The sequence below is a fragment of the Megachile rotundata genome, chromosome 13, assembly GCF_050947335.1.
Source record: "Megachile rotundata isolate GNS110a chromosome 13, iyMegRotu1, whole genome shotgun sequence".
Taxonomy (NCBI): Eukaryota; Metazoa; Arthropoda; class Insecta; order Hymenoptera; family Megachilidae; genus Megachile; species Megachile rotundata.
This window is the reverse complement of record NC_134995.1, coordinates 14,647,918-14,673,478: the sequence shown is the minus strand read 5'-3', so window position 1 is coordinate 14,673,478 and position 25,561 is coordinate 14,647,918. Positions and strand designations below refer to the sequence as shown.

General features: G+C 33.9%; 7 protein-coding genes across 15 annotated transcripts; 3 read left to right on the top strand and 4 right to left on the bottom strand.

Moving 5' to 3' along the window:
• The first annotated feature begins 270 nt into the window (after window positions 1-270).
• Window positions 271-7,102, top strand: LOC100878001 (uncharacterized). Its single transcript, XM_003704702.3, has 12 exons — window positions 271-581; window positions 694-955; window positions 2,927-3,140; window positions 3,219-3,452; window positions 3,551-3,682; window positions 3,756-3,955; window positions 4,010-4,133; window positions 4,204-4,310; window positions 5,219-5,397; window positions 5,466-5,926; window positions 5,994-6,743; window positions 6,817-7,102. The coding sequence occupies exons 1-12, from the start codon at window positions 434-436 to the stop codon at window positions 6,943-6,945; spliced, it is 2,940 nt and encodes a 979-aa protein (XP_003704750.2). The 5' UTR covers window positions 271-433; the 3' UTR covers window positions 6,946-7,102.
• On the bottom strand, window positions 600-2,880 carry LOC105662880 (uncharacterized). Its single transcript, XM_012288562.2, has 7 exons — window positions 2,535-2,880; window positions 2,216-2,459; window positions 1,947-2,142; window positions 1,731-1,858; window positions 1,478-1,657; window positions 1,241-1,410; window positions 600-1,169 (listed from the first exon to the last, which is right to left on the bottom strand). The coding sequence occupies exons 1-7, from the start codon at window positions 2,546-2,548 to the stop codon at window positions 1,037-1,039; spliced, it is 1,065 nt and encodes a 354-aa protein (XP_012143952.2). The 5' UTR covers window positions 2,549-2,880; the 3' UTR covers window positions 600-1,036.
• Window positions 6,745-9,243, bottom strand: LOC100877889 (spermine oxidase). Of its 2 annotated transcripts, none has more exons than XM_012288564.2 (9): window positions 8,997-9,243; window positions 8,663-8,915; window positions 8,262-8,475; window positions 7,951-8,187; window positions 7,744-7,875; window positions 7,480-7,682; window positions 7,289-7,406; window positions 7,072-7,229; window positions 6,745-6,892 (listed from the first exon to the last, which is right to left on the bottom strand). In XM_012288564.2, the coding sequence occupies exons 1-8, from the start codon at window positions 9,241-9,243 to the stop codon at window positions 7,092-7,094; spliced, it is 1,542 nt and encodes a 513-aa protein (XP_012143954.1). In that variant the 3' UTR covers window positions 6,745-6,892; window positions 7,072-7,091. The 2 variants fall into 2 exon arrangements, with proteins under 2 accessions (XP_012143954.1, XP_003704749.1); XM_003704701.3 differs by having other exon boundaries at window positions 7,085-7,229.
• A 930-nt stretch (window positions 9,244-10,173) lies between these two features.
• LOC100877777 (serine protease 1) lies at window positions 10,174-12,490 on the top strand. Its single transcript, XM_012288565.2, has 5 exons — window positions 10,174-10,313; window positions 10,448-10,858; window positions 10,931-11,201; window positions 11,285-11,532; window positions 11,599-12,490. Exons 1-5 carry the CDS (start codon window positions 10,238-10,240, stop codon window positions 11,931-11,933), a joined length of 1,341 nt encoding a protein of 446 aa, XP_012143955.2. The 5' UTR covers window positions 10,174-10,237; the 3' UTR covers window positions 11,934-12,490.
• LOC100880310 (palmitoyltransferase ZDHHC16A) lies at window positions 12,162-14,137 on the bottom strand. Of its 2 annotated transcripts, XM_003704721.3 has the most exons (6): window positions 13,813-14,137; window positions 13,585-13,732; window positions 13,173-13,482; window positions 12,899-13,089; window positions 12,514-12,824; window positions 12,162-12,446 (listed from the first exon to the last, which is right to left on the bottom strand). In XM_003704721.3, the coding sequence occupies exons 1-6, from the start codon at window positions 13,857-13,859 to the stop codon at window positions 12,356-12,358; spliced, it is 1,098 nt and encodes a 365-aa protein (XP_003704769.1). In that variant the 5' UTR covers window positions 13,860-14,137; the 3' UTR covers window positions 12,162-12,355. The 2 variants fall into 2 exon arrangements, with proteins under 2 accessions (XP_003704769.1, XP_012143958.1); XM_012288568.2 differs by lacking the exon at window positions 13,813-14,137 and having other exon boundaries at window positions 13,173-13,489; window positions 13,585-13,726.
• A 178-nt stretch (window positions 14,138-14,315) lies between these two features.
• LOC100880197 (A-type potassium channel modulatory protein KCNIP2) lies at window positions 14,316-25,414 on the bottom strand. Of its 7 annotated transcripts, none has more exons than XM_076538846.1 (8): window positions 21,129-21,269; window positions 20,723-20,814; window positions 20,554-20,646; window positions 19,880-20,474; window positions 16,900-17,127; window positions 16,725-16,795; window positions 16,432-16,650; window positions 14,316-16,337 (listed from the first exon to the last, which is right to left on the bottom strand). In XM_076538846.1, exons 4-8 carry the CDS (start codon window positions 19,905-19,907, stop codon window positions 16,227-16,229), a joined length of 657 nt encoding a protein of 218 aa, XP_076394961.1. In that variant the 5' UTR covers window positions 19,908-20,474; window positions 20,554-20,646; window positions 20,723-20,814; window positions 21,129-21,269; the 3' UTR covers window positions 14,316-16,226. The 7 variants fall into 7 exon arrangements, with proteins under 7 accessions (XP_076394961.1, XP_076394960.1, XP_076394962.1 ...); XM_076538845.1 differs by having other exon boundaries at window positions 20,740-20,814; XM_076538847.1 differs by lacking the exon at window positions 21,129-21,269 and having other exon boundaries at window positions 19,880-20,228; window positions 20,304-20,474; window positions 20,740-20,880.
• On the top strand, window positions 21,811-25,053 carry LOC100877661 (uncharacterized). The gene is made up of 4 exons (XM_003704699.3): window positions 21,811-21,951; window positions 22,085-22,297; window positions 22,591-23,851; window positions 23,939-25,053. The coding sequence occupies exons 1-4, from the start codon at window positions 21,868-21,870 to the stop codon at window positions 24,502-24,504; spliced, it is 2,124 nt and encodes a 707-aa protein (XP_003704747.1). The 5' UTR covers window positions 21,811-21,867; the 3' UTR covers window positions 24,505-25,053.
• Window positions 25,415-25,561: the final 147 nt, after the last annotated feature.

Below are 25,561 nucleotides of genomic sequence, written 5' to 3'. Positions count from 1 at the left end.
ATGCAGTGCTATGTTTAATTTTCAACTTGAATGTCAGTCATTTTACGTAATTTAGCAAATTTGAAACCATTTTTATTTAATTTGTACACTTTTCGTTCGAATTACAAACGAGAAATAATTATAATTAAATAAGATTAAATATATTTCCGATCAAAACTATGAAAGGTAAAATATCATGCTATAAACTTTCTGAACACCGTATATATATAACAGTATATAGTAAATCATCTGATTGGATAGCCAGAACAATATCTATTCATCGCGATACAATGTTAGTATAATTAATAACAGTTGTTTTATCATTTGGACAAAGTCCCACATTTTTTTTGAGTGCAAAAAACAACATTTTTTAGAGATATATTGATTATATATGACGACAATACAACCCTTTACTATTATAGTTTACTACCTTAGAACGCGTTAAATCAAAATAATGCTTAACGGACCAAAGATAATTATTATTGGAGCTGGAGCTGCAGGTATTGCTGCAGCAAGTAAATTAATAAAAAATGGTTTTGAAAATATTACAATTCTCGAAGCCAAAGATCGAATTGGTGGTAGAATAAATACAGTAGAATTTTGTAAGTAACCCTTGTACCTATATTTAAAATTATTTTATTTATCAGTACATTAATTATTTGCTCATAATAAAAGAATTATTTATAATAAAATTATATATGTTTGTATTTTCAGCTGAGAATGTTGTAGAGTTAGGAGCACAATGGGTTCATGGTGAACGTGGGAATGTTGTATTTGACATGGCTTTTCAACATAAATTATTGGATTCGTCTAAATGTTTTAATGATTATAGTAAGCATATATTTGTTTCTGCTAAAGGTGAAATACTTTCAAAAAAAGAAGCCACAGAAACCTTAAAAATATATTATGATATTTCTGAAAATATAACAAATGCTATAAATGATGCAGAATCTTACGGAGAATATTTCATATGTCAGTAAGTATATATACAGTACATGAATGTAATACTATTGTTTTTATTATTTTATTTATTGTGTTTATTTTTATCAATGAATGGTTATCTTGAGTATTTGCACAGTAAGATATTTTCAACAAATGTTTCAATATCACTTTCTCTATACCATACTTGTAAAATTGGATGCAAATCTCCATTTAAGACTGTCTGAACTTCATTGTCAGGAACTATACACCTAGTTAAAAAAACAAAAACATTATTATAATTATCTAATGAATAAAAACAGAAGTTTATTAAGATGTGTACCTCACACGATAATTGAAACATCGATTATTTATATACTCATATCTTGATAAAGAGTATATGTATTTTATATATTTAGCGTCGAGTTTATGCTGATCTTCCATGTATATTTTCTTAGAATTTTTTATTCTTTCTATATATTCTTCTGTTAATATTGGTATAATAAAGTCAACCTAGTAATAAGTGGTACATTGAAAGAATTTATCTTTTCAATTCAAGGTAAACATAAAATCATTATACCTGTTGAAAACAATCATCTACAAATTGTTCTGCCATACTGTGCACATAATATTCTAATTCTTGAAGCATAACTGTTCCAATTCTATATTTTTCGGACCTAAATACCTTTGCTATGCTTTGAGCAGTTGTCGTACCATCGCCAGCAAATGTTAGCATGACTTTACAGTTAAATTGTTTCTTCTATCAACGTATGCAGAATATTAATACTTTTTCTATAATCAGAGTTGAAACATATTTATAATAAGTACAATACCTTTTGCACATTATCTTGTATTGTATGTTCAGAATCAACCCTTTTCTTTTGTACAGTTTGTACAGCTTCTGTTGGAGTTAAAACTAATGGTACTCTTGGGATATTATTTGTCCGTGCAATGGTAGATTCTATACAAGCATAAAACTTTTGTATACATTAAAAGTACTATCAATATTATAAGCATCATTAAGTTTTTACAATAAATATTTCTAATACCATTGGTTGAAATAGTCTGTGGAATTGCATCAATAAGATTAAAAATACTATCTCTTATTATGTTAATTATATCAAGTCTATCCATTTTTTGCAATACACAAAAAATTTTGTCAATAGTTGCTTCAGTATGTTGTGCATAAGTTAATAACACATAATAAGTTGGATCTTCCATGCCTTTGAAATTATAATCTATACACTGTGATAATAAAAAATTCATAAAAATGAATATTATCAATACTAAACATTTTAAATATTTTTTATGTACATACATGTATTTGATCTATAGTTAAACCCATGTGCGTTGCAAATTCTTTCCACCCACCATATATTTTTCCAGTGGCAGTAGAACTTAATAATAAACATAATTCCTTCAATGTGGGTTTGCCAATGTTTTCAAATAAATAAGAGGCATGGATTCGTGCTGTAGCTCTTTGAATGTTTAGTATCACAGTATCTAAATTTGGTGGGCCATCAATCTCTTCCCTCAGTTTTTCTAATTCAGAATCAATCTTTCTGAAATAAGTATGCTCATTATACGAAATTGAAGGACGATGGTATTGTTAATATAATTACAAAAGTAATGCTCACCCTTTTGCAAACATTATTTTGTGTATATAAAAAATACGTTTTATTGCAACATTTTTTTTAATAAATCATTTTCAGTTACAGTATCGTTAAAATGATATTTTTATATCGTATAAAATATTATTTTGAACTTTGTTTTAATGGTAACAATTAAGTTTCATATGTCAGATAATGTTGTCTATTTTGCGTTGACTGATATGAGACTTTACAAGTTTCAACTTTACAATCATCAACTTTACAATCTAGTTACAATAAATGTACCATAGTGTCCCCACCACTATTCTCTTCAAGGTTGATGATGCATATTTACCGCGACGATTCGAAATCTACGAACTAAGGGATTGGTCATGTTAATACTTACTGTTTTACATTATTTCTTTTGTATCAAATTTCAGATTTTACAAAATATTTGAAGAAAATCCATTTACTACTCGCGATAGAGCAGAACAGTTGTTAGACTGGATGCACAAATTCGATAATTCAATCCAATGTAGTGACTCATGGTTTGATGTTTCTGCAAAAGAAATTACAAAATACTGGGTTTGTGAAGGTGATCATGTACTTAACTGGAAATATCATGGTTATAAAACACTATTTGATTTGTTATCTGTATGTATATTTTATATGAGCATCAAATATGGAATATCATATTTTATAGATTATATTATTTATTTGTTCTCTTTGAAGCAAAAGATCCCAAATTCAAAAAAGATGTTGCCTGTAATGGATAAAATAGAATTTAATAAAAGTGTCACAAATATTGATTATACTTCACATAATGATATAATTGTGACAACTAATGATGACTCAAAATATATAGCATCACATGTTATATTTACCGCATCTCTTGGAGTCTTGAAAAAAAAACATACAACAATGTTTACACCAATTTTGCCTGTTAATAAGCAACATGCAATAAAGGCACGGTAAAAATATAACATTAATTGGTAATGTTGAAGTTTTTATGTTTTAATTTACAATGTACTTAATATAGAATACAATTACAATGCATTGTTTAGGGTCTAGATTTTGGAGCTGTGAATAAAATTTTCCTAGAATTTCCACATAGATGGTGGCAGGAAGAATGTCCTGGTTTTAGCTTAATATGGTCCAGGGAAGATAAGGCAGAGTTCATTCGATCTTATGGACAAGTATAATTACATTATTTTTCATGTATTGATGCTATCACCTATTAAGATATTAAATATATCATGTATGATTTAGGAATACGAATGGCTATGCGATGTTTTTGCATTTATTTCTGTAGACTACCAACCACGAGTATTGTGTGCATGGATTGCTGGCAAATATGCAAAGCACATAGAATCACTTTGTGATAATGATGTGTCTGATGGCTTGTACTTACTCTTAGAAAAGTTCTTGAGTAAAGCATATAACATTCCAAAATTTGACCAGATGCTTAGGTAAGAATTTATAATAAATTAGTTTTTCATATTATAACATTAACATTGTTACAGATCATCCTGGTATACAGATGAACATTTCTATGGATCTTATAGCTTCAGAAGCTTAACAACTGAAGAAATGAACATAGAAACAAAAGATTTAGCTGAACCTTTTATTACAGCTGATGGTAAACCTGTATGTACTTCTATTAATGAAATAATTAATTAATATACTAGATTCTTTATTAATTTAATTTGATTGTCAGATACTTCTCTTTGCCGGTGAAGCGACGCATGATCATTATTACTCGACCGTGCATGGAGCAGTCGAAACGGGTTATAGAGAAGCTGATAGAATTGTAGATTTTTATAGGTACGTTCTGTTATCTATTTAATTATCATTAATATTTAAAACGTACTGAAAATAAGGTAGTTCTGACATACAGTAGTGTGCAGTCTTTTTGATCACTCATCTAGCCATGATAAAGGATTTTCATTTACAACTAATGATTCTCAGGCTTAGCAAAGTCTCTCTGATAATGGTTTGATCGTTTTGATTTCCATACATTAAATGTTAAAGTTGTAAGTTATTTTTTATTAATTTTTTTATTTACATTAAAGCTAGATGTAATGATAATTTGCATGAATTTTGACATGTATTTTCAACATCTTTTTTATAAATTTTTTTTTTTTTTGAGAGCAATATAGGAGTGAGTTTATATTGAATCATGTTTATATCGAATGATATGTTCCATTTGTATTGATTAGCATGCTTTTTCTTAGGCGGTTAAAGTCTCAGCTCTCACCAGAGCCACATGTTTCTTCATAAGGGATCACGGTAAATTATAGACTTATCTGATGCTTTACATCATAAAAGTCGTGGAAGATATAACCTGTATATAAATGTTTATACTTTTCCATATAAACAGTAATATGTTTAAGTGGTCATTTGTAATATACTATTCTTTATTTTGAATATTTTCTTCCTTCAGTAAAAAGAAAAAAAAAAATAAAACATGTATTCCTATACTTAATAACAAATACATAATTAAAATGCATGCATGTTTAATCTTGCTGCATTGATAATCACATTCCTCTTTATTTAGAAGTAATAAACAATGCATCATTAAATAAACAAAATATCCTGTCACTATCTGATCACATTTGTCAACTGTTACCTGTACTTATATAATTGGTAATATGTGTATATACACTAAAAATTAGTTGTAAATCTGTAAGATAAAACGATTTTAATAAAAAATTACAATTCAAATCACGTAGAACGTGTGGTTGGTTAAAGCAAGTGGTAAGCAACTGCAATAAAGTGGGAAGGATACTGAACACTTTGAACCGAATAACAACAAGAACGAAACTTGTAGTGATAGGTGCAGGTATTGCGGGATTGGCAGCTGCAAGAACATTAGAAAACGCAAATTTTAAAGACTACCTACTGATTGAAGGTAAATAAAATTCAAATATATATGAATTGTATTTAGGACTCAATTATTTCATAATGGCTCTATTGTAGCCCAAAATGAAGTTGGTGGTCGAATTCAATCAATACCGTGGAATAAAAATTGGATAGAAAACGGAGCGCAATTTATACACGGCGATCAGAGTCAATTAGCACAGTTATGTTATGAACATGATTTATTTTCGAATATTCAATGTAAAGATGGTCAAGGAATTTTCCTTCGTAACAATGGCCGCAAAGTAGACGAAGCCTTGATAACGGAAATAGATGATTTTGTTCGCACCACGTTAGAAGACTGCGAAAATTATGAGAATAGAACAATCGGAGAAGATAATGAAAATATTGGTAGAGTTTTAAGAAATTCGCTCGTCAAGTATTTAGATAAACAAAACGATTCGCTGATTATAAAAAATATAAAGAAAGAAATTTTTGATTGGAATGTCAGATTCCTTATAATAGACAATTCCTGTCTGACATTAGATGAATTGTCCACTAAATATTGGGGGAAATTTAAGGTAAATACAAGTCAGTTGTAATGTATCATATTTCATAACACTAAAATAACCATACACATGATTGTAGTTTGTTGGAGGACCAGAACATCTTTCATTCAAAAGTGGATATAGCTCAGTAACAAAACTTATTGCTAATGGTTTAAGCGGGAAAAATTTACGTCTGAATACTTCTGTGGAATCGATCGACTGGCAACAAGTAGTCGATAATGATTTAGATACTTCGCTCGTATTGACTCTTTCCGACAACACTCAAATCCTTGCGGATTGTGTAATAATTACTTGTTCTCTTGGTTATTTGAAAGAGAATTACAAGAACATGTTCAGTCCATCTTTGCCAACGCAGTTTATACAGGGAATTGAAAATCTTGGATTTGGTTTGATTAACAAGATTTTTCTCGATTTTGGTGTACCTTGGTGGAAACCTGGTACAAAGGGATTTCAACTACTTTGGAAAGAAAGCAGATCAGTTTCTTGTAACGAGTCATTGGCAACATGGACCAAAGATCTTACAGGTTTTGACGTGCTACCGAATCATGAAGGTGTTCTTCTCGGTTGGGTGGGAGGACGAGGAGCTTATATGATTGAAACGATAAGCGAGCAACAAGTTGCGACCGACTGTGAAAATTTGCTCAAGTATTACCTAAAACTCGAGAATATATCTCCAGTAAAAAGATGTGTCAGAACGCAATGGAATGCAAACAAATATATTCGGGGCAGTTACAGTCATATAACAACAAAATGTGATAAACATGGAATAACACCAAACGTTCTGTCGGAGCCGATATGGGGTAAAATAGTACAAAATGGCTGCAGCAAGGTAAGAAAAAGAACGTCTTTATTGGTAAAACATGAAAGTTTATATGACACTTGAAATTTTCTTTTTGTCCTAGGATGTACCCATTATCATGTTTGCTGGCGAAGCGACGCACCAAAATTTTTATTCTACGACACACGGTGCTTATGACACTGGAACAAAGCAAGCACAAATTTTCCTTAGTCACTACGTTACGAACAGCTGATAATTTCGTATAACGTGTATAAAAGATACTATCAAATGTGTATGTATTTACACGCATTTTCTGTACATATGTATATGCAAGTACACACGCACATCTTTATCTGAACAAAGCAAACAGATTTCTTATATTTAATAATTACATAATATTTAGAACAACACGTCGTGACATCTGTCTATATTATAAAAGTCTATCAGTCTTTGAGCCTCCCTCCACCCGGCAGCAACTGCCCCATGCACCGTGGAAAATTGATGATGATTAGTAGCTTCTCCGGCAAATAAAATCAACTGCGAAAGAAAAAAGTTCTATAATTCGTTTTTAATTTTATTTATTATATCAAATTTACCGGCTTTTCCATTTTCATGATTGGTTCGGACAGTTGTGCCGAACTCGCATTCATTTTTATCGTTTCTATACTACGGAAGCTATATGTGCCACGGAAATGTTTTTGGTGCCATTTGCTCCTGGAAACAATGAAATATGTTTTTTATCTACGGGACAAGAGTGAACATGCAGTAGCTATAATAAAGGCGTTACCTTATCATCGCTATTGGTTTCTGAACATTATAATGCTTTGATAAAAATTTGTCTATTATCATCGTGGATTGTTCAAGTACTTCCTCGTCCGTGACGTTTTCCATTAGACGTGCTCCTTTTCCAGAAATCCATAAGCTCAATAAGCGAGGTTTATGTTCAACGTACCAAATTCCTACCGTGTGAGGTATCCACCTTGTGTTAGGCTACAAAAAATTAACGTGGGTCCGAAAATTATTTAATTACATTTTATTCTAAATCATTTACCTTGCTATTAAATTGTTCCCTTTCTTCTTTAGTCCACAGTATTCTAAAACCTGCATTCTTCAAATTTTTAGGATTAAACCAAGTACTATTAAATGCTAAAAATATTTTAGCAGCATATCCAAATCCCAAACTCTAGATAGAACAAAATTTTCCATTCGTGTTTTATCGAAATTTTCATATCAATTTTACTAAGAAACGAAATAATACCTTGATATTTTTAACTTTATTTTCTGGTAATGGAGGATTGAATAACGTTTCATGTTGTGCTTTAAGCACCCCTAAAGAAACTGTCACGATTACGTGATCGGCAACGTATTCTGTTCCATCATCCGTTGTTATTTTCATGGTTCCATCTTCGTTCGAATAATCAATTTTAGTCACTTCTGTATTAAGCTTAGTTCGGTTTAAAAGGGGTAACTCGTTAGCCGGATCTGGGTATTTTTTCTACAGAAAATTGCTATGTATATAACAATAAAACATCTACGGTATATAAAATTTAAATAACAATTTGTGGAAACCATTAGTATATCTAAGATAGTGCCGTATCCTCGTTCCTTCCAATTTATTGCTTGATCTCCTTCGCATATTTGGTATTCGGTGTATTTTTCTGCTGCAATGTCATACCACGAATCGGCAGGATCAAGGCTCGTTTGCATCATATTGAAGTTCCATAATAATTGCTCCTGTATTGTCTCATTTAATTCAGGGAATAGTGCAAACTTTTGTTTCAGCCTAATGCAAAATTATTTCAAATTAATGTCGGAAATAAGGGTAGTAAGTTTTTTTGTCTGAATCATTAAAGTAACAGCGGCAAATGTAAGCGTGATGATTACAAGACGTTTATCTAAAAGCATTCTCTTCGTTTTTCTTTCATTCAGTCATGATGCGGTAACATGAATTATATAATGAAGATTCCTACTTGGTTTCAAAACATTCGCCAACAGAACGTTCACAACTGGCCGTTACATTTTCCATGTCGTCTATGTAGTTCATGAAAGTTTGTGTAAGATTCGTCATGATCGTAGGATCGAGTAAATGACCCGAGGAAGTGTACACCTCGTCCGTGTACATTTCCGAGTGGTCAGTTATGTTGAGATCAGCTACTAATTCGTACACGACGTTTCCTTTTTCCCCGTGGATCCATTGCGCGCCCAAATCGACTAAGTAATCATCTGCAAAAGAAAGTATCAGTTCACATTCGAGCAATTCTGAGATATGCATATGTATATAGTTTGAAATTAAGATAATCTCACCGAATTTGACCGTGTTTACGCGTCCACCGATTCTGTTTTCAGCTTCCAGAATTTGGATATTATAGAAACCATCTGACATCAGTTTGGTTGCAGCTGCGGTACCAGAAGCTCCACAACCGATGATTACAATCCTCGTTGCACTCCTGGTGTTTAAACACGACGCACAGGTCTGAGCGATTAAGTAAAGGAAGAAAATCGCATGATAGAACATCTTGAACGAGACAAAATGAACTCTGAACGCGAGCATTTTATCAATTGGCAGATTGGACACCTAGTTCTATCCAATGATCCTTATATATATGCTTTACACTGTTGTTTATATGGCAGTTTTCCGTGATAAAAAATTAGTGATAATATCCAGAGCGCACGATTGGCAGCAATATAAGCGACCAGAGTCCAGATAATTAATAGCAATAGCTAATTAAGCAATTGTATCGATGAGCTAACTTGTTTTGTTCTATTGATTGTCGGAAGAATAATTACCAACGCTTCTCTTCCTTTGTTTATTTACAATTGTTCCTTTTTTGAAAATTTTTTAATCAAATAGAAGAAGGATATTTCGTTTGTGATTTGGTAATTATATAATATTTAGAATGTATTGAAATAAAACATTCAATGGAAATAATAATACATAATTGTTCAGAAAAGCTGTTCGATAGTAGAACATTAATTGCAATTATTGAAATGTGTTGTATAGGCACGTGTATTGGGAATACATTAGAAAAATGCTCAGTAAACTGAAGGAATGTTTACTTTGCATTTCACGAGAAATGCGATACATCTATAAATAAGATCGCTGTATCTTTAAAAGTATTTTTAATAAATATATTTCTTCAACAAGGAGATGAGAACTTGACATTAACGATAACGAAACCACGCATTTTTATGGTTCTATCGCTGACGCAAATAATCTTTTTTCGTACACGGCACATAACAAAGCGGGTGAGCGTGAGTAAGAATGTCTTCTTCCGTGATTCATATTTAAAGTGAAGGTAAAAGTTTCGGGGATTAAGAATGCGAAAATTACATTAAGTTTATGCGTTCTTTTTTTATTAAATTATTTATTCAGCGAATAGTCGAACTGTTTGAATCCCCGCTATATCCTCCCCACCATCTGACTACTAAATAAATATCTATAGTTAAGCAGATAGCAGTAGATGATTATCCTTGAACTTGAGCTGTATAAATGTCTGTTGAGGAAACGAAGAATGCGGAGTTACAGTAATGCCTAAGTTATAGTAATGGCATATCGACTTGCTATTTTTACAATATTTATATTACTTAGCATAACATTCGCTCTGTCTATGAAAAATCCAGGTTAATTATGTTATTTTTTATTTACATTATTTACATTATTTTTAATTATGTTAAAACATTATGTGCAGTATTTGAAATAGAATTACTTTTTGTGTTCTGGTAATAGCATCATATTTAGTTAAATGTATTTTTAGGAAACTCGAAAAAGAAGAAAATTAATCCACCAAAATTAAGTGATAACATTGATAACAATCCATTTCTTCAAAAGGACAACATAACTGTACCAACAAAGTATGAAGGGAATCCTTTTTTATCAAATCTTTTAAAGCCACAGTCATCATCCCCTAATAAGGGTAGTGAAAAAAATAAACATGGGAACAATAAATCATCTGAAAATGTTACAGCATCTGAAACTAATTATATTACTATTGCTGTTCATATCAATAATCCTTTCTTACAAGGTGACTCTATAATAAATAATACTAGTAATATAATTCCCTTAAACAATTCAGATGTTAATGTACTTGTACCAAGTAAGGTATTAGTCAATGAAACTACAACTGAAATAAATACATATATAGATACCAGAACAAAGTCAGAAATCAGTAAGTATTTTCAAGGGAAAAATTAATCATTTTTAATACGATATTAAGCATTTATAATTTTGTGTGTATTAGAGTGTGAAGAATATGGAAGACAATTTTGGGGTACAGCAGAAGTGTTGTCTTTAGTGGGTTCAAATCCAGAATCAATCAAAGTACCCAATAAGAAATGTATGAATGCAAATCGACTTGTTGTTGGAGGTGTTGATGCTTCTCGTGGTGAATTTCCTCACATGGTTGCTCTGGGTACAAAAACCAGAGAGGGTGCATTTACTTTTACTTGTGGCGGTACTCTTATTGCACCAGAATGGGTACTCACTGCAGCACATTGTACTTATGGACCAAAGTATTATTTTATATTTTATCTGTTACTGTAGATCATTTCTAAAGATACAATCTATTTAAGAATGATTAATTTTGTTTAAATAGAAGTCCAACAGATGTTCGTATCGGATTCCATAACTTAAAAGATAATAATGATGGCATAACAACTACGATTAACAAGATAATGCGTCATCCAAGTTATAAACCTCCTGCTATGTATGCAGATATAGCTCTTATAAAATTAAATACCTCTATTACGTTTAATAAAGAAATAAGACCTGCCTGTTTATATCAACTATACGATTCTGTACCTACTCAAGCATGGGTTACTGGCTGGGGTGTAACCAAATTTGGTAAGATCAAAAAATATCAAATCATACTTAGTACATTTTTACATTCTGAACTTCAAATGTTTGCAGATGATGAGGAACAAAGTGATCAATTACAAAAGGCTCTTCTTGATATCGTTGATAACATAGGGTGTGCAATAAGACACAATCAATCAATAGCAATACCATATGGGATTACACCAAGTATGATTTGTGCAGGAGATCCTCGTGGTGGTTGGAACAAAGATACTTGTCAAGGAGATTCAGGAGGTCCATTACAAATAATTCATCCTCAAAATTTATGCCTTTTTCAAGTAATAGGTATTACTAGTTTTGGACAAGGTTGTGCACTTATTGATACACCTGGGGTATACACAAGGGTTTCGCATTATCTTAACTGGATCGAGGACACTGTGTGGTCATGACTTGCATTGTTTAATATCAATGAACACCTTGCTTTGCAAAGATAAAAAATTTTATTTTTTCAGCGAATGATTCGACTGATGTAACCATGAAAAATTCAAAATATATTTAATGATAATACTATTTAACAATATAAGCTAAACATGACACATATTTGTAGATGCGCTGAAATTGTTGTTATATATATACGTATTAGGTATAATTGATATTATAAATTTGAAAAACTGATGTAATTTTTACATTGATATTTGTTATTCGGGATACGTTACATCGTTTAAGGTATGCAAAGTGAGAATTAGATGTAATATTGTATCGTTACAGCGATATAGTTTGACTAAAAGATTTTTAAATCTGTAAGAGCGACTTTATCATGACTGTAAAAACCAAATGCGAATATTGCCGTTTCTAAGCATAAGAATTATACTCAAGATATTTTTGTATCGTGAATAGTTTTCCACGTAAGACCATCTCCATATGGTCCGTGATTTGATGGAAAAAATATGTGCCACCAACTCCTATTGTAAAAAAGAAGCATTAAACAACATTAATTATATTAAAATATGTTGATCAATTTATAATTACCTGCCAATGACGCCTAAAAATAGTTTCCAGTTTTCTCTTGGTCCAAAGTTATATGGATTTTGATACATTTTACCAAGTGCTTTATACTTTTGTGTTTCCGTACTGTTTATACGCGCTTCTATGCTCGTTTCTCCTCTAGTGATAAGACCTGCGTGCCACCATGTTAAAGCACCTAACGCGGCAAAAGTAGCGACACAGATTAATGCCGCAAACACTATAAGTCGTCGTTTCCACTCTTTAGTGTTTGTATCTGCAGCCTGTTTAGCTATTTCAGCTAATTCTTCTTCGCTTAAGTGGTCTAGCGATTCAGTCTAAAATGAATATACCATGTACAGCGAATCTACCTTAAAATGACATTCGTTACAGATGAAATTATTATGATTACCACAGGAATTATCTCTGAATTATTAATGCGCACTGGGTGACCATCTAATTCTGGTTCTTGTGCTGGAAAAAATTCTTGATATGCTATTTCAACACCAAATAGCATTATGAATAAAATACCAACTACAGTGAAAGCCATATATTGAAAGAAGTGTCTATGATTATAATGGCCAACACAATTATTTAACCATGCTGTATTATTGTTCAGAAAATATATACATTTTTTTATGACATACTAATTAATAAAAAATATAATACATTCTGTGAAAGGATACGACAATGATGATCCATCTTTAAGATGCATCTATTACATACAGAACAGTGATGCGTTCTGGGTGGTTTTGGTTTAATACATTTCTTACAAATACTCACAGCCTCTGGAATAAGACTACCTTGAGGTGGATAACCAGCTGGAACATTTACACCCATGTAATAATGAAAACATACATTGATCAGCAGCCAATTTCCAACCAAAAGAAGGATTATTGTCATTGATGGACTCTTTTCCCACCAATATGGTAAGCCAATATAATATGCAATGTACACGATACTTGCAGTTAAAAGGCTTACCATTACTACAAATACCTATGAACTGCCAAGCTTAGTAAATACATTGTAAACAATATTAAATTTCCTAATGAGAATATGTAGCATATAAATCATAGATAATGTAATTAAAATAATTACCGGCCCTAGGCAGGCTGTGAAATTTTCTACGAACCAAAACATTGGTTCTAAAAGTATATCGCAGACATAGCTCCAATTTAAGAAGTCATTATAAAATAAAGATTTAATAATGATTTTAAAGTTCCACCATTTTCGTTTCAAATTAAGCCTATAAGTAACAGAAAAAGATTACAATAATGCATTTAAAGATAAAGCAGTTGCTCTTTTATGATATAATTAGTAAGTTACCTAAGAATGTTTGGAGCATTCGTTAATGCCCACTTTATTCGTACCATTATTATTTATATTTAAATTTCACCCCTACTATTATTTAAAATTTCATTTTAAATTTATTTTCAAAAATAAAATTATAATACTAGATATAATTATATGGTTAATTGCTATGCGATATATTGCATGACATTGTATCGAATATTTACACCTTTTTCCTTAGCTGTATACATTTTTTTTGTAAAGCATTACTTTCACACATCCTCTCGACTTAGAATACTTTTAACGATTGCTTTATCAAACTTTAAATAGAACAAACAAACTATAGAAAATAGACAGTTAACAGAAGTGCATATCCTATATATTATGTATGAGACTACAGCGCCACTGTTCGATACATCCAAAATTTTAAATGTTTTACAGAAATGAAAAATTAAAAAAATGAAAAGCAGAACGGTTATCATTTCGATTTCGTCAATTATCATGCCACTGTGTAGGTAAGATAATAAAAATCTTCGGTAAATGGTTTTTAAATATCTTTATTTCACAAAATACGATAAATTAAAGTTAGCATTAGAAAGCGTTCATCATCAGTAACTATGTTGAAGTTACTTCGAAAGACAATTAGAATACTTTGCAATAAAATAAGTAATGAGCTATCGCCTATGTTTTCATGCAAAAGAAATACTACTATACATTTAGGTGCAACGATACATTTATCTCAGTTAAGGGGAAAAGTAGGGCAGGTGTCTCCCACCTTTCGACCTTGAGAGATCCTTACGAAAATGTAAGGTCAATCTAAAGTCTAAAGAATGTCTAAGAAGTAAGGAGTGATGGGACACCCCTTCCCATACGATTCCCCTTAATTGAGGGAAGCCTAAGCTGCACTACATATGGAACATCAACTATTGGAAAAAATTGATTTCCAAAGTGGATCCATTGTAACAAGCATTCATTTATTCATATTGAATGCTTTTAATGGCACATTATTAGAACAATCAAATGTATAAATGATCGAACTGATTTCTTTACATGCACGCTCAGGTAATAACGTTTTTTTAGAAGTTCAATTACAATACAGGTTTTTAATAAACTCGAGAAATTCAACAAATTCGATGATGTTCATACGCATAAAAGGGTTCGCTTTAGAATTTACAGGATAGATAAACAGGTTAATAGTAATCATCTTAATAACAATAATTCTTTACGCGAGAGTTGTAATAAATAGTAAGGTACGAGAGAATCACAAGGGGCGTTGATCTTGCAAGATCACGTTTCTCTTAGTTGGTCGAGGGTTCTACGATATTATATTACTGGGTTACTAACTACTTTTCCATCGTGTGGGCCATTGCAGGTATAATTAAACTTATAATCATGATCCATTGAACGAGCATATGCGGAAACCTTGAAGCTCGGTATTAACTTGTTTCAACAACTTTTAACACGGCGACTCTCCTGTCGATAATAATCACCATGTTAAAATAGTCGAAAAGAATAAGTGGTCAGGTAAGTCGAAGAGAATGTAGCAAGAACGAGGAAACCTTTCTGTACTCGTTCACGTAAAAGGCAAGTTTGAAAAGATTGTCAAATATTATTCGCACATGGCTAATAGCTAATGATTTTAGAACAAGAAAATAAACTGTATCTTATTTCTATTTGATCCTTTTCACGAGCATTGAATCATTTGTAAGCTATAGATGCAACGTGCAAAGGTATTAGACAAATGTTTTTAATTGCCATATACTATAACAGCCTCGAACAATGGATGATAATAAAAGCTCATTTTTGAAAGGATCTTTGATCGTAGTTGGCATCGCGTATCAACACGTTGACTATCACGATCGCTTAATTTTTTTAGGACAAATATAGAGGTCAAGAATCAATGTTAAAATAACGCCTTAACGATTGTTAAAACTCTTAAAATTTGTCGTTAAAGCGTAGAAATAAGTTCATAGTTTCAATAAATCGAGGGGCCGAGTTGTTCCCGTCGCATCGATTCTACTCCAGAATTCTCGATGGATGACTCAAAATTATATAAGATATACTCGTTGTTGAAATATTTCTTTTCGCATTAGAGGTAACAAATCACAGAGTGATCTATCGGACATAACGGAGTATTCGACGCAACGAGGATTGGCAATTTTTTGTATCAGAGGTTTGATAATACTGTTGGTTTTATCGTGCCTTGAGTAGCACGCTTGAAAGACTAGGGTAGGTGGGGTAAGTACATATTTACAAATAGCGTTCGACGAGTTCAGACGGTAATTTCCTTTCAAAGTCCAATTCCTTTTCTTCCTGTCGACTGCAATTGCGAAGATGAAAATTTTGTTTAGAAACTACACACAGAACTCGGTCGAGCGCCAAGATACAATGTACAGAGGATCTGTGGCTCTTGGGAATCGAAGAAGAATTATAAAATAATAATAAAGATCTCATAAGACGGTGTCAAGGGTGTCGAGACTTCGCAACAGTTGTTCGTCTTTGGAACACCATTGTACTAATTCCTCGATTGTCACCACGCCGTCTTTATTCGCATCCATTAACTACGAACAGAAAGAGCAGTTATACTTGACATAAAATCGATCGAATTATTTAGTATAGCAGAAGCGACTCGAGGAATCGATTGTTCTTACTTACGTGAAAAATGCGATCAACATGTTCTCTGGCAGCCACATGTGGCTCGACTATTTGTGGCTGGGTGTAACGCCCCAACATCTCGTATATGGAACCGACCACGTCCAACATCTCTTCTTTACTGATCAACCCATCCCCGTCTAGATCGTACAAACCAAATACCCATTGAAGTTTCTCCTCCACCGAACCTCTCGACACTTTAGATAAAATGGTGAGGAATTCCTGAACAAAGATAAACGCGGTGCTACTGTAGAACGATATTGGTACATCGATAAACTTCTCGAGAACGACCTCACCTCGAAGCTTATCTTTCCAGACGGTTTCCTCTTCATAGTGTTGAACACATAATGGGCGTATTGGCTGGCATCTAAAAGTGTAGATAAACTAGTGTCTGCTCTTTGTCGCTTGATATTAGATTACATATATCATCGAATTCGCTAAAAACAGTATCCTACTAATTTTAAGACTCACCTCCTTGCGGAAAGAACTGCGAGAAAATTTGTTTAAAGGCTTCCTCGTCGACGAGTCCAGTCGGGCATTCCTGCTTGAAACCACGATAAATCAGCTGTATCTCCTTCCTGGAGAATCTGGTGTTGGCTGCCAAGGTGGCAAGCTCCTCGGGCTTGTGCCGACCACCGAGAGCAAGGGCACCGGCGGTCGAACCCCCTAAAACGCCCCCGAGTTCTTCAAGTTCGCCCTCTGTAAGTTTGTCAACAGGCGGTTCGCTCCTAAAGACTGTACCACGCGTTCGAGATACTCCCCTCTCACCTTTGTTTCTCTCAAATATGCTTGTTCCTCTACATTGTCAGGCTAAGGGAGAGACGCCGTTTCTCCTCTCTCTCACTAGCAGGCAGGAGAGGAGACGGCTCAAAAATCTACTTACGAGACAGGGTGCAACGAGCTTGAACAGAGGCGCATTGCCCGGGAGAAGATACGCCGGGTGCCCGAGAACACAGCACGGCTGAATCCTCCAGGCAACCTGCCTACACCTCCCTTCAGCGAATACGGGGTTCTACGGGAGACAGTGCGCGCATTGCCAAGACGGACAATTACCTGGAGATGTACAGGTGCATAGACTTGCAGGCGGAGAACTCGTGAACGAGAGAATAATAGGAAACGATGCCCAGGTAAAACAGTCTGGTGTACGGTCTTAACATTTTGACGGTAATTCGTTTTAAAAAATCTGTACGAGCTTCAAAAGTTCCTGACCAAAAATTTCTTTGTATTTGAAAGAAGTCTTAACCGACCGTCGAAATGTTAACGCTGTATCGTCGTAATATCGTTCAATAATTTTGCACTGGAGAATATACATATAGTTTCTCCGATAATCACGAAATAAACTGCTGTCCCAAAATCAGTATAAGAATACAGAAAATTTGAAGACAACGATTCGAAATCGTTCGATCTTCTTTGCCGTTGTTTCGAGAAAAAGATTTGAACGATGACAATGTTTTACTTGGGAAGAGGCAAAGAATTAAGTAAATAATAGCAGGTGCATAATTCCATCTTTACACTTTTTATCGATCGTAGAAGTACTAAGGTCAGTCACTAGTACGACGATGGAAAGATGCGTGTAGTAAGAAGAGAATAAAAATAGTGAAGGTCTAGTCAAGAAAGATATACTTCAGACATGAAAAGTGAAATCTATCGGATCAGTCCGTTAATCTCGCAGCGTCGAGCGATCGCTTTCGTTAACGAGCAAATTAAACTCAACCAGACCACGCGTTTCTTCCAGACAAGTTGAAACGTGTCAAATCGATACTCATTAACGCTCTATTAATATAATATCCGTCGTCGAAATAATATTCAAGATCGAACGAAAGCGTGACCCAACACTAGCAATGTATAAAGGGGTATCGAGCTCTAAAAGAGTAGTTGCAATCTCTACTCAAATATGCACCCAGCTAAAGAAGTTGCCTAACGAGCCAAAGGTTTGCTAACAACATATTCTACGAGAGACTGTACACTGCTACACACACTACTATGTATTTACGGAGGTGTCGCGTCTACTTAAATGACGGTCGCGTTACTCAGACATTCGTAAATTCCTCGACGTTTTTCGGTCTCTACATTGATATAGAAATTCCGGAGATTCAATGAAAAACCGATCAAGTCACGATGCAAATGAATTCACGCGCTTTTACTTCTTAGGTGTCCAAGAAAACGGCATAACGAATATGATTTCTACAAAAGTAGCATTCACGAGTATCTAAAACCGTATGAATTTCCTGGGACACCTGATATCATGCAATTCTTTCCGGTTACGCATGCTTCGCTTCTATATCCGAAAATGACCAGGCGAACCGACGATGCTTTTCGTAAATATTTTCGTTCCCGCGTCTGCGATGCTCAGTGGGGGGTTAGAAAAATAAGCCGTAGGCATCGTTTACCTTCTAAACTGTTTTAAAAGCAATCACGGGTCGACGTCGCATTTTCATGCTAACCGAGAAGAATCACTGACAAGTTTGAAAGCGAAACGCTATTAGGCTTGTTTACGCGGCTAAGGTAGAAGCTTCCCATTGATCGCTGCTAAAATTACGATCACGGAACTATGTAAAGAATTAGATTAGCCCCGCTACGGAGACGATGAAAGATTGAAAGAGCTACGAAGCTGGGTCAAAGAATCGATACGGGAAAGAAAGCTCTTACATTCGATGCGTCTACGTCGCTAATGAGTCTAAACAGTAAGAAAGACTTTCGGTGAAAAGAAGAAATTGCCCAAAACGTGGAGTTACCGAAGCAGAGATCGTCTGAAACACGGTCGTAAACTTTGAATTGGCTCTTATAGGTTTGTACATGTTATAGACGCATGTGTACTCTGCACCGTAATTCCAATAGCAGCTCTGGTCCCGGGTCCCGGGCATCCGGGGTCACCATAGCAACGGGAGAGCTCCTACCCCGTTTTCCACCCCACTTTGCGATTCCGTTTTGGAAGCATGTTTCAATTGATAACGCGTTGCTGGATGTACATACGCACGCACACACACGCACGCACGCAAACGGACACATACACGAGTCGAAAGAATAAGACGTTACACGGGTACAAAGAGGGTGGTCGCGTCCGTCGGTTCCCTAGGCGGACCAACAATGGATATATCGTGGTAAAATACCCAGGATACTATCTTTCGTAACGTTAGGAATCGTCAACGGGTCAAACAAGAAGAAGAAGAAGACGAAGAAGAAATAGGAAGAGGCAGTTTATTCGTTTGTCTCTGTCGAGCGAGTCTCGCACCTTGCCGTTGCATCTTTGGCAGCTGTTAGCACTGACACACCGGAACGAACTGTTTCGCGATTAAGAGGGAGATCCTAATACGTTTGAGCCTGGGTTGTATCCGATCCCTTCGTCTCAAGGAGGATCTCTTATTCCACGGCGTATCGACTGGCCTGCGCCGATTACAGGAGAGGAAACTCGAGCGACATTACAGTCCGCCTGTATGATTGATGAACTTACTTTTCTCGCGGTTCTTACGTGCCTTCATCGGCGATTCACGATCGAACGATCGCCTTTAGCGATCCAACACGCTCGATGCTTAACTCTAAAACGATTTCGTCCGGTTCTTTCTAACCGAATATCGAGCTTGATCGAACCGGTGTCTCTTCCAGCTACGCTTTCCTTCTTTCCTCTGTTCCTCTCTTTCGATTCCTTCGGTTCAGGTGTTGCGTCTTGGCTCGTCGTTCAAACCGATCGACGATGTACGCCTTTAATTCACCGATCGATGTCCCACGGCGGACTAAAGTCACCCGAACGACTCCCGTAACGATGTGCGCGCTGCCCTCATGCTGATGCACCGATGAAACAGCTGCTACGCAAAAGCACGGGGTTTGCTTGTTCCCGCGCAAGCTCAGACACTCGTTAAACGAACTAAGTTACGAACATCGTCGAATCGAGAGATGAATATTATTTGAATAAATGTTCCGCTCGTTATTAGCCGTTTATCTCACCGTCCAGCACATTTCCTTTGACCTCGTTCTTTAGGGGGCGACCTCGTTCTTCCTCATCTGTTTATGATCTTTGAGTCTCTTCTTTCATGAATGGAAAACGATATCTGTTTACGTTTTGAGTTTCTGTATATTCAACTTTACACGATTTAGGTCATATTCTTAATAATTATCGTTAAAATATACCTTTTCATCAAGTGCTACGCTTTTCCTCGATTGCTGATCAAAATTTATGTACATTTTTTATGCGCACGATTTATGTGTATACTTCTTAGTCGACTGAAAAAATTGTAATTATTAATATTAACGAATGTAGCGAGAGCTGAATTTAAAAGATGAATACCGAAATGCATACATTTTTAATTAATTTACCTTCTCTCCAACAGGAAATACGATAGATGAACGTCTGACCACGGACGACTTTTCTACTGAGTGCTTTGCGTCCTCCTATGCATTGACCATTACTACTAGATTATTGCTACCGTCGAAACAAATAATTCTTTTCTGTTATAAATCAAAACAGTACATTGGCCTGCTTCTTTTCGATTTTACATCATGTTCAGTGACAGAGTAATCGTTTCATGTATCTGTACTATGTACTTTGGTGTGTAAACACATTATAAAGTAAACAAGGATCACGTCCCGTTTGAAACCGGGCCAAAAGTGCGTACATAAGGACTGGTATTTTAGTACGTGTTAGTCGTCGATAAACAAGTGACAGCAAAGCATGCTCAAAATTATTAGTGATCAAGAATACATACGATTAGTAGTAACTGCCGATAAGTAGCAATCGATTGTTGCATTCGTGGTTACCATAAAGTCTTGAAGTATACCAGATGTGAAAAATGTGAATGACTTTTCGATTTATCATTCGAGGATTCTGGAACGACTTGAAATTAATTTTGAGGAATAATGACGATGTTGCGTGTGCAAGAAATGGATAGTCAAATCGATGAAATTTGGAAACGTGTTCACTTGTTGAACAAAGTTACCCCGTCGAGATGGGCTACTCACACGAACAGTAGGAACATTATCGATCGATACTATCGAATTGTAAGATCGTTATTTCTAGATGGCAGGATAATAGCAATTACAACCGGTACTTGTTTTAACGAATAACCACTGTGTATGCAACAATAACCAAAGATCATGTAATTTGTTGGTATAATCGCGATATTTGGTATTTTATATTTGTGCTAGTATTTCGATAATAATATAAATAAGTTTGTTAAATAGATTATGGTAGAATCATTTAATAGAGAAAAAAGTCATCGAACGGTTGTGAAAATTGAGAAACGATTCTCTCAGATCGAAGTAAATTTAAATGAAGAACAGAGAGACACCTTTTGTAGAAAATTTATTTTCGGTTAATTGTAAAATGGTTTTCTTAAATTAAATCTGGCTGCACATAATTCGATTAACAGACGAATATTTCTATCGGCCATATCAGAAATGGGTAAGAACTAACAGGATTACGACTGACTGTCTAGATGTTTGAAAATGAACGGAAACGATATTTCAAGATTATCGTACAAAGAATTACAAGCCTTAGCTCTTAGATATCGAGTACCAGGTAACATAAAGGTAACTTATTTATCGATTAGAAATTAAAATTAAGAAATACAGGAACTTATCCTTACTCTTCAACTTTCATTGCAATTTTCGACAAGCGTGAAAATTGATTTTTTGAAGGATCGATTATGATTTTTGATCGTAGAAGAAATTGCTGGTTAAAGTATTGCAAGCTGCAAAAGGTGGCAATGAAAACGAAGTTGGTCGGCTGTTACAAGATCTCAAACAAACTCGTAAGAAGAAGGTAAGAAAAATCCAAGTCGGAAAATTAGGGTTAACCTCCACACCATTACATAGTCCTGATTACGTTATGGCCGATGATTATTATTGCCCGCAGCAGCAACCACCTTATCAATGGGTAAGTCGATGTTCATTTGATTTCATCCGATTGTTGTATAGAATATTTAAATTTATAAAAATGTACCTATTATATTGTAAAATATCATGTTTATACAAATCGATTAAACGATCGCGTAGTAGGCGGGAGCAACAGATAAATACATAGATCGATTAATCGATTTAATGAGAAATTTAATATTTACTAATTAGTAAAAGTTGCAAACGTTGCACATATTACATCAATTTTCTTAATATTGAAAATAAAAAAAATAACAATTTTTTTTTTATTAAATTTCTATTTTTTATTTTCAGGTTGGAGCAGAAGAAGAAATTGCAAGTAGAGAGGATGATGATCATAAAATTCCACACTATGAAGAGTTTAAACAATTCTTGTTAAAGAGAATACAGAGAGAATTTCAAACGTATGATACAAATAATAATGAAATACAAGACTCAACAATAGTGGACTTAAGAACAGCACCTGTTTTATCTGATGTGCAGAAAGTTCCTTTAAATTCCAGTAATTATATCAAATCTAATATAATTGCTGTTAATAACACAGATTCCTTTGTATATCAACCAAATGATAATGTAGAATATCAAACATTAGAGGACACAAATAACAATGTGCAAGGATCTATACTTTTAAAAAAAATGTTGCAAGCACCAGTAGGTGCAAATTTAGGAGAAATAGCTAGTCCTGTGCTTGGAAGTTATCGGTTTTGGTCAATGGAACAATATCAGTCTAATAACTTATTAGATAATTCTGACACTTTAACTGCTGAATCAGATAATCAAGACAATGAGGAAAATTTAGAAGGCAACACTGAATGCTATGGTCTTCTGAGTAGTATTAAGGGAGAGTATTTTTTAAATGAACCAACATTTGTGAAAAGTGTTGCAGAAATTGGTCAACAAATATCCAATGTCTTAACACATGAAAATAATAATGCATATAAATATCCTACTACAAATATTGGTATGCAACAAGAATATGAAAACTGGACTATCACCAATGTCATGGAGGCAACAGATAACAATTGTGTATCGGATGTTCAGTCTTCAAAAGTGTTTCAACCCATTTATTATGATAATATAGAAACTGATCCTCTGAATAAGCCTGAAAGTGATGGGAGTTTAATACATCAGTACAGGGTAACAGAAAATATACATTCTTACAGCTCAAATCAAAATTTATTAGGTTTGAATGCCACTGAAGAAAATCAGTACATCATTCCTAATGTGCAATCTGATTGTACTAACACATATTATTTACAAAACTTAATCAAAGGTAGTACAGAAACTAATGCAGAATATTTACAAAATACACATTCATTTACAAATGCAACCATAGATCAAGATACGTACACATCTACCATTTCTCAAACATTTTCTAATAGCAATTGCTACAACTCTGATTTACAATATAAATATTCATGCTCACAAAATAATCAGGAAAGTATTCCACTATCTGGGCATTTAGAACAATGTCAGCAAAATAGTAATTCTACACAAACTGAATCTAATATTGAAAAAAATGTGTTAAGTGCGGCAGAAAAGGTCCAAACAAATGGTATGTAGTTGGTACTGTTTATGGTACTGTGCACAAAAATAATATTTTATATACATTAAATTACATTTTTTTTTTTAATATTTTTAGGAGTACTAGATCCATTTTGGCCTAAAAAATTATCTAAAATTTCTGCAGATTCAATTTTGGAGAATATATTAAATTTTATTAATACCAAACGTATAGATTTATCAAAACTAGAACAAACATCTTGTGTATATTGTTACATTGCTCCTATTGTTACACATACACCAGTATCAACAAATATATCATGTTCTCAAAAAGAAAAGTTTGTTGCAGAATATAGGCAACATTCTTTTTCTCCGTATTGGTTACTCTATAATGATACTTCGTGCGGAATGCGCATGGCTAATTTACAAACAGAATTCGAAAATCGTATGGTAGAAAACTCGCCAGTTCTTTACACGCCATCGTCAAACAGCAATTCAGAATTAAAAGACTCCGTTGAAGAGAACGAGGATTCAATTATTGATGTTTGGTCACATAATTATTCCAATTACGAAACAACAGCGGAAAAAGATGCGCATATATGCGATGATTTAAACGTTGAAGTAACAGATTGTTTACTTTCGGTAATAAATACAGATCGATTGGTCGATCAGACAGACAACGTTTCTAAGAGCCCAGCTCAATAAAGAACAAGTTGCGCGTATTACTGATAGTACATAGAATTGTATGTATCATTGTTAAAAAGAAAAAAACGAAAACGTTGATATTATGTAATTAAAGAAAAAATAGTTACACATTATTTATATATTTAATGGAGAGATTAAATCTAACGGAAATCGCTCTAAGAGAGTAATATTAATTCATTACGTTATAATAATCATGTAAATCTATTTTTGCAGTATTAATAAACATAAAATGTTATTAATAATCATGGCGAACTGGTAATCGTTATAAACACGAAAGGAAAATAAAACTTTTATTTCTTTAGTGTTGGTACTTTCGATAACACAAACTCGTCCGAAACTATTTGATCTAATTATAAATAAAGATATATAGAATTTCTTTCATAAATGGAGGATAAAAAAACGAACGAATGATGGCTTTAGAAAGTGACTTAATAATCATTTGAGATAAAGTGTATGAAATTTTTCTTTCGTTTATTGTCTTTATCCTTGATTAATGTACGTATTATTATATATTTGATTAAGAAATAAATGGCAAGTGAACATATCAAATTTGTACTCACTTGGAATTCCTTCTGTTTGCATTTGCGTCTTCAGATAATTGTAGACTTTAACAGGAATCGATTCTTTTCTTCGATGTTTGTATACGCCTCTTTCGGAATCCACATTTTTTGAACTATTTTGTTTTTCGGAAGATTTACCCGGTGTTACGTGAACAGTATACATTTTTTCGTTTTTAATTTCTTTTTTGAAATTTTGAATATTATTTTATTTCGCGCTTTATCTGTGAGCAGCTAATGTTTTACGTTTAACTTTTTATAAAAAAAAGTTATATTAGGATTTAAATTTGCGGCAAAATATGAAAGAAACTTATACGAGAGATCTCATGTGCGAGTTCACATCAAAACAAGATCTCTGACACTACTGCTTTTAAAAAAAAAGCAATACCGCTATGTAGGTAGAGTGCTACAGCGCATTCGCTCTGTATCTAATGAGATCCTTGAAACGCGAGACTAATTGTTTCACCGCTTCGTTCATTTTTGCACGAAGATAACTCCAC

Bases quoted from the DNA above. Each gene is read 5' to 3' on its own strand.
- LOC100878001 (XM_003704702.3), top strand. From the start codon at position 434: ATGCTTAACGGACCAAAGATAATTATTATTGGAGCTGGAGCTGCAGGT. The intron at 956-2,926 runs GTAAGTATATAT...ATCAAATTTCAG, and splicing joins GGAGAATATTTCATATGTCA to ATTTTACAAAATATTTGAAG. The intron at 3,956-4,009 runs GTAAGAATTTAT...ACATTGTTACAG, and splicing joins AAATTTGACCAGATGCTTAG to ATCATCCTGGTATACAGATG.
- LOC105662880 (XM_012288562.2), bottom strand. The intron at 1,859-1,946 runs GTATTAGAAATA...ATGCTTGTATAG, and splicing joins ACAGACTATTTCAACCAATG to AATCTACCATTGCACGGACA. The intron at 1,658-1,730 runs GTATTGTACTTA...ATACGTTGATAG, and splicing joins TACAAGATAATGTGCAAAAG to AAGAAACAATTTAACTGTAA.
- LOC100877889 (XM_012288564.2), bottom strand. From the start codon at position 9,243: ATGCTCGCGTTCAGAGTTCATTTTGTCTCGTTCAAGATGTTCTATCAT. The intron at 8,476-8,662 runs GTAGGAATCTTC...ATTTTGCATTAG, and splicing joins GGCGAATGTTTTGAAACCAA to GCTGAAACAAAAGTTTGCAC. The intron at 7,683-7,743 runs GTAAATGATTTA...AATTTTTTGTAG, and splicing joins GGGAACAATTTAATAGCAAG to CCTAACACAAGGTGGATACC.
- LOC100877777 (XM_012288565.2), top strand. From the start codon at position 10,238: ATGGCATATCGACTTGCTATTTTTACAATATTTATATTACTTAGCATA. The intron at 10,314-10,447 runs GTTAATTATGTT...ATGTATTTTTAG, and splicing joins TCTGTCTATGAAAAATCCAG to GAAACTCGAAAAAGAAGAAA. The intron at 11,202-11,284 runs GTATTATTTTAT...TTGTTTAAATAG, and splicing joins CATTGTACTTATGGACCAAA to AAGTCCAACAGATGTTCGTA.
- LOC100880310 (XM_003704721.3), bottom strand. From the start codon at position 13,859: ATGGTACGAATAAAGTGGGCATTAACGAATGCTCCAAACATTCTTAG. The intron at 13,733-13,812 runs GTAACTTACTAA...TGTTACTTATAG, and splicing joins AATGCTCCAAACATTCTTAG to GCTTAATTTGAAACGAAAAT. The intron at 13,090-13,172 runs GTATCCTTTCAC...ACAATAATACAG, and splicing joins AAAGATGGATCATCATTGTC to CATGGTTAAATAATTGTGTT.
- LOC100877661 (XM_003704699.3), top strand. From the start codon at position 21,868: ATGAACGGAAACGATATTTCAAGATTATCGTACAAAGAATTACAAGCC. The intron at 21,952-22,084 runs GTAACTTATTTA...TTTTGATCGTAG, and splicing joins GAGTACCAGGTAACATAAAG to AAGAAATTGCTGGTTAAAGT. The intron at 22,298-22,590 runs GTAAGTCGATGT...TTTTATTTTCAG, and splicing joins AGCAACCACCTTATCAATGG to GTTGGAGCAGAAGAAGAAAT.
- LOC100880197 (XM_076538844.1), bottom strand. From the start codon at position 25,227: ATGTATACTGTTCACGTAACACCGGGTAAATCTTCCGAAAAACAAAAT. The intron at 16,796-16,899 runs GTGAGTCTTAAA...CTACACTTTTAG, and splicing joins GCAGTTCTTTCCGCAAGGAG to ATGCCAGCCAATACGCCCAT. The intron at 16,338-16,431 runs GTAAGTAAGAAC...TTCTGTTCGTAG, and splicing joins ATGTTGATCGCATTTTTCAC to TTAATGGATGCGAATAAAGA.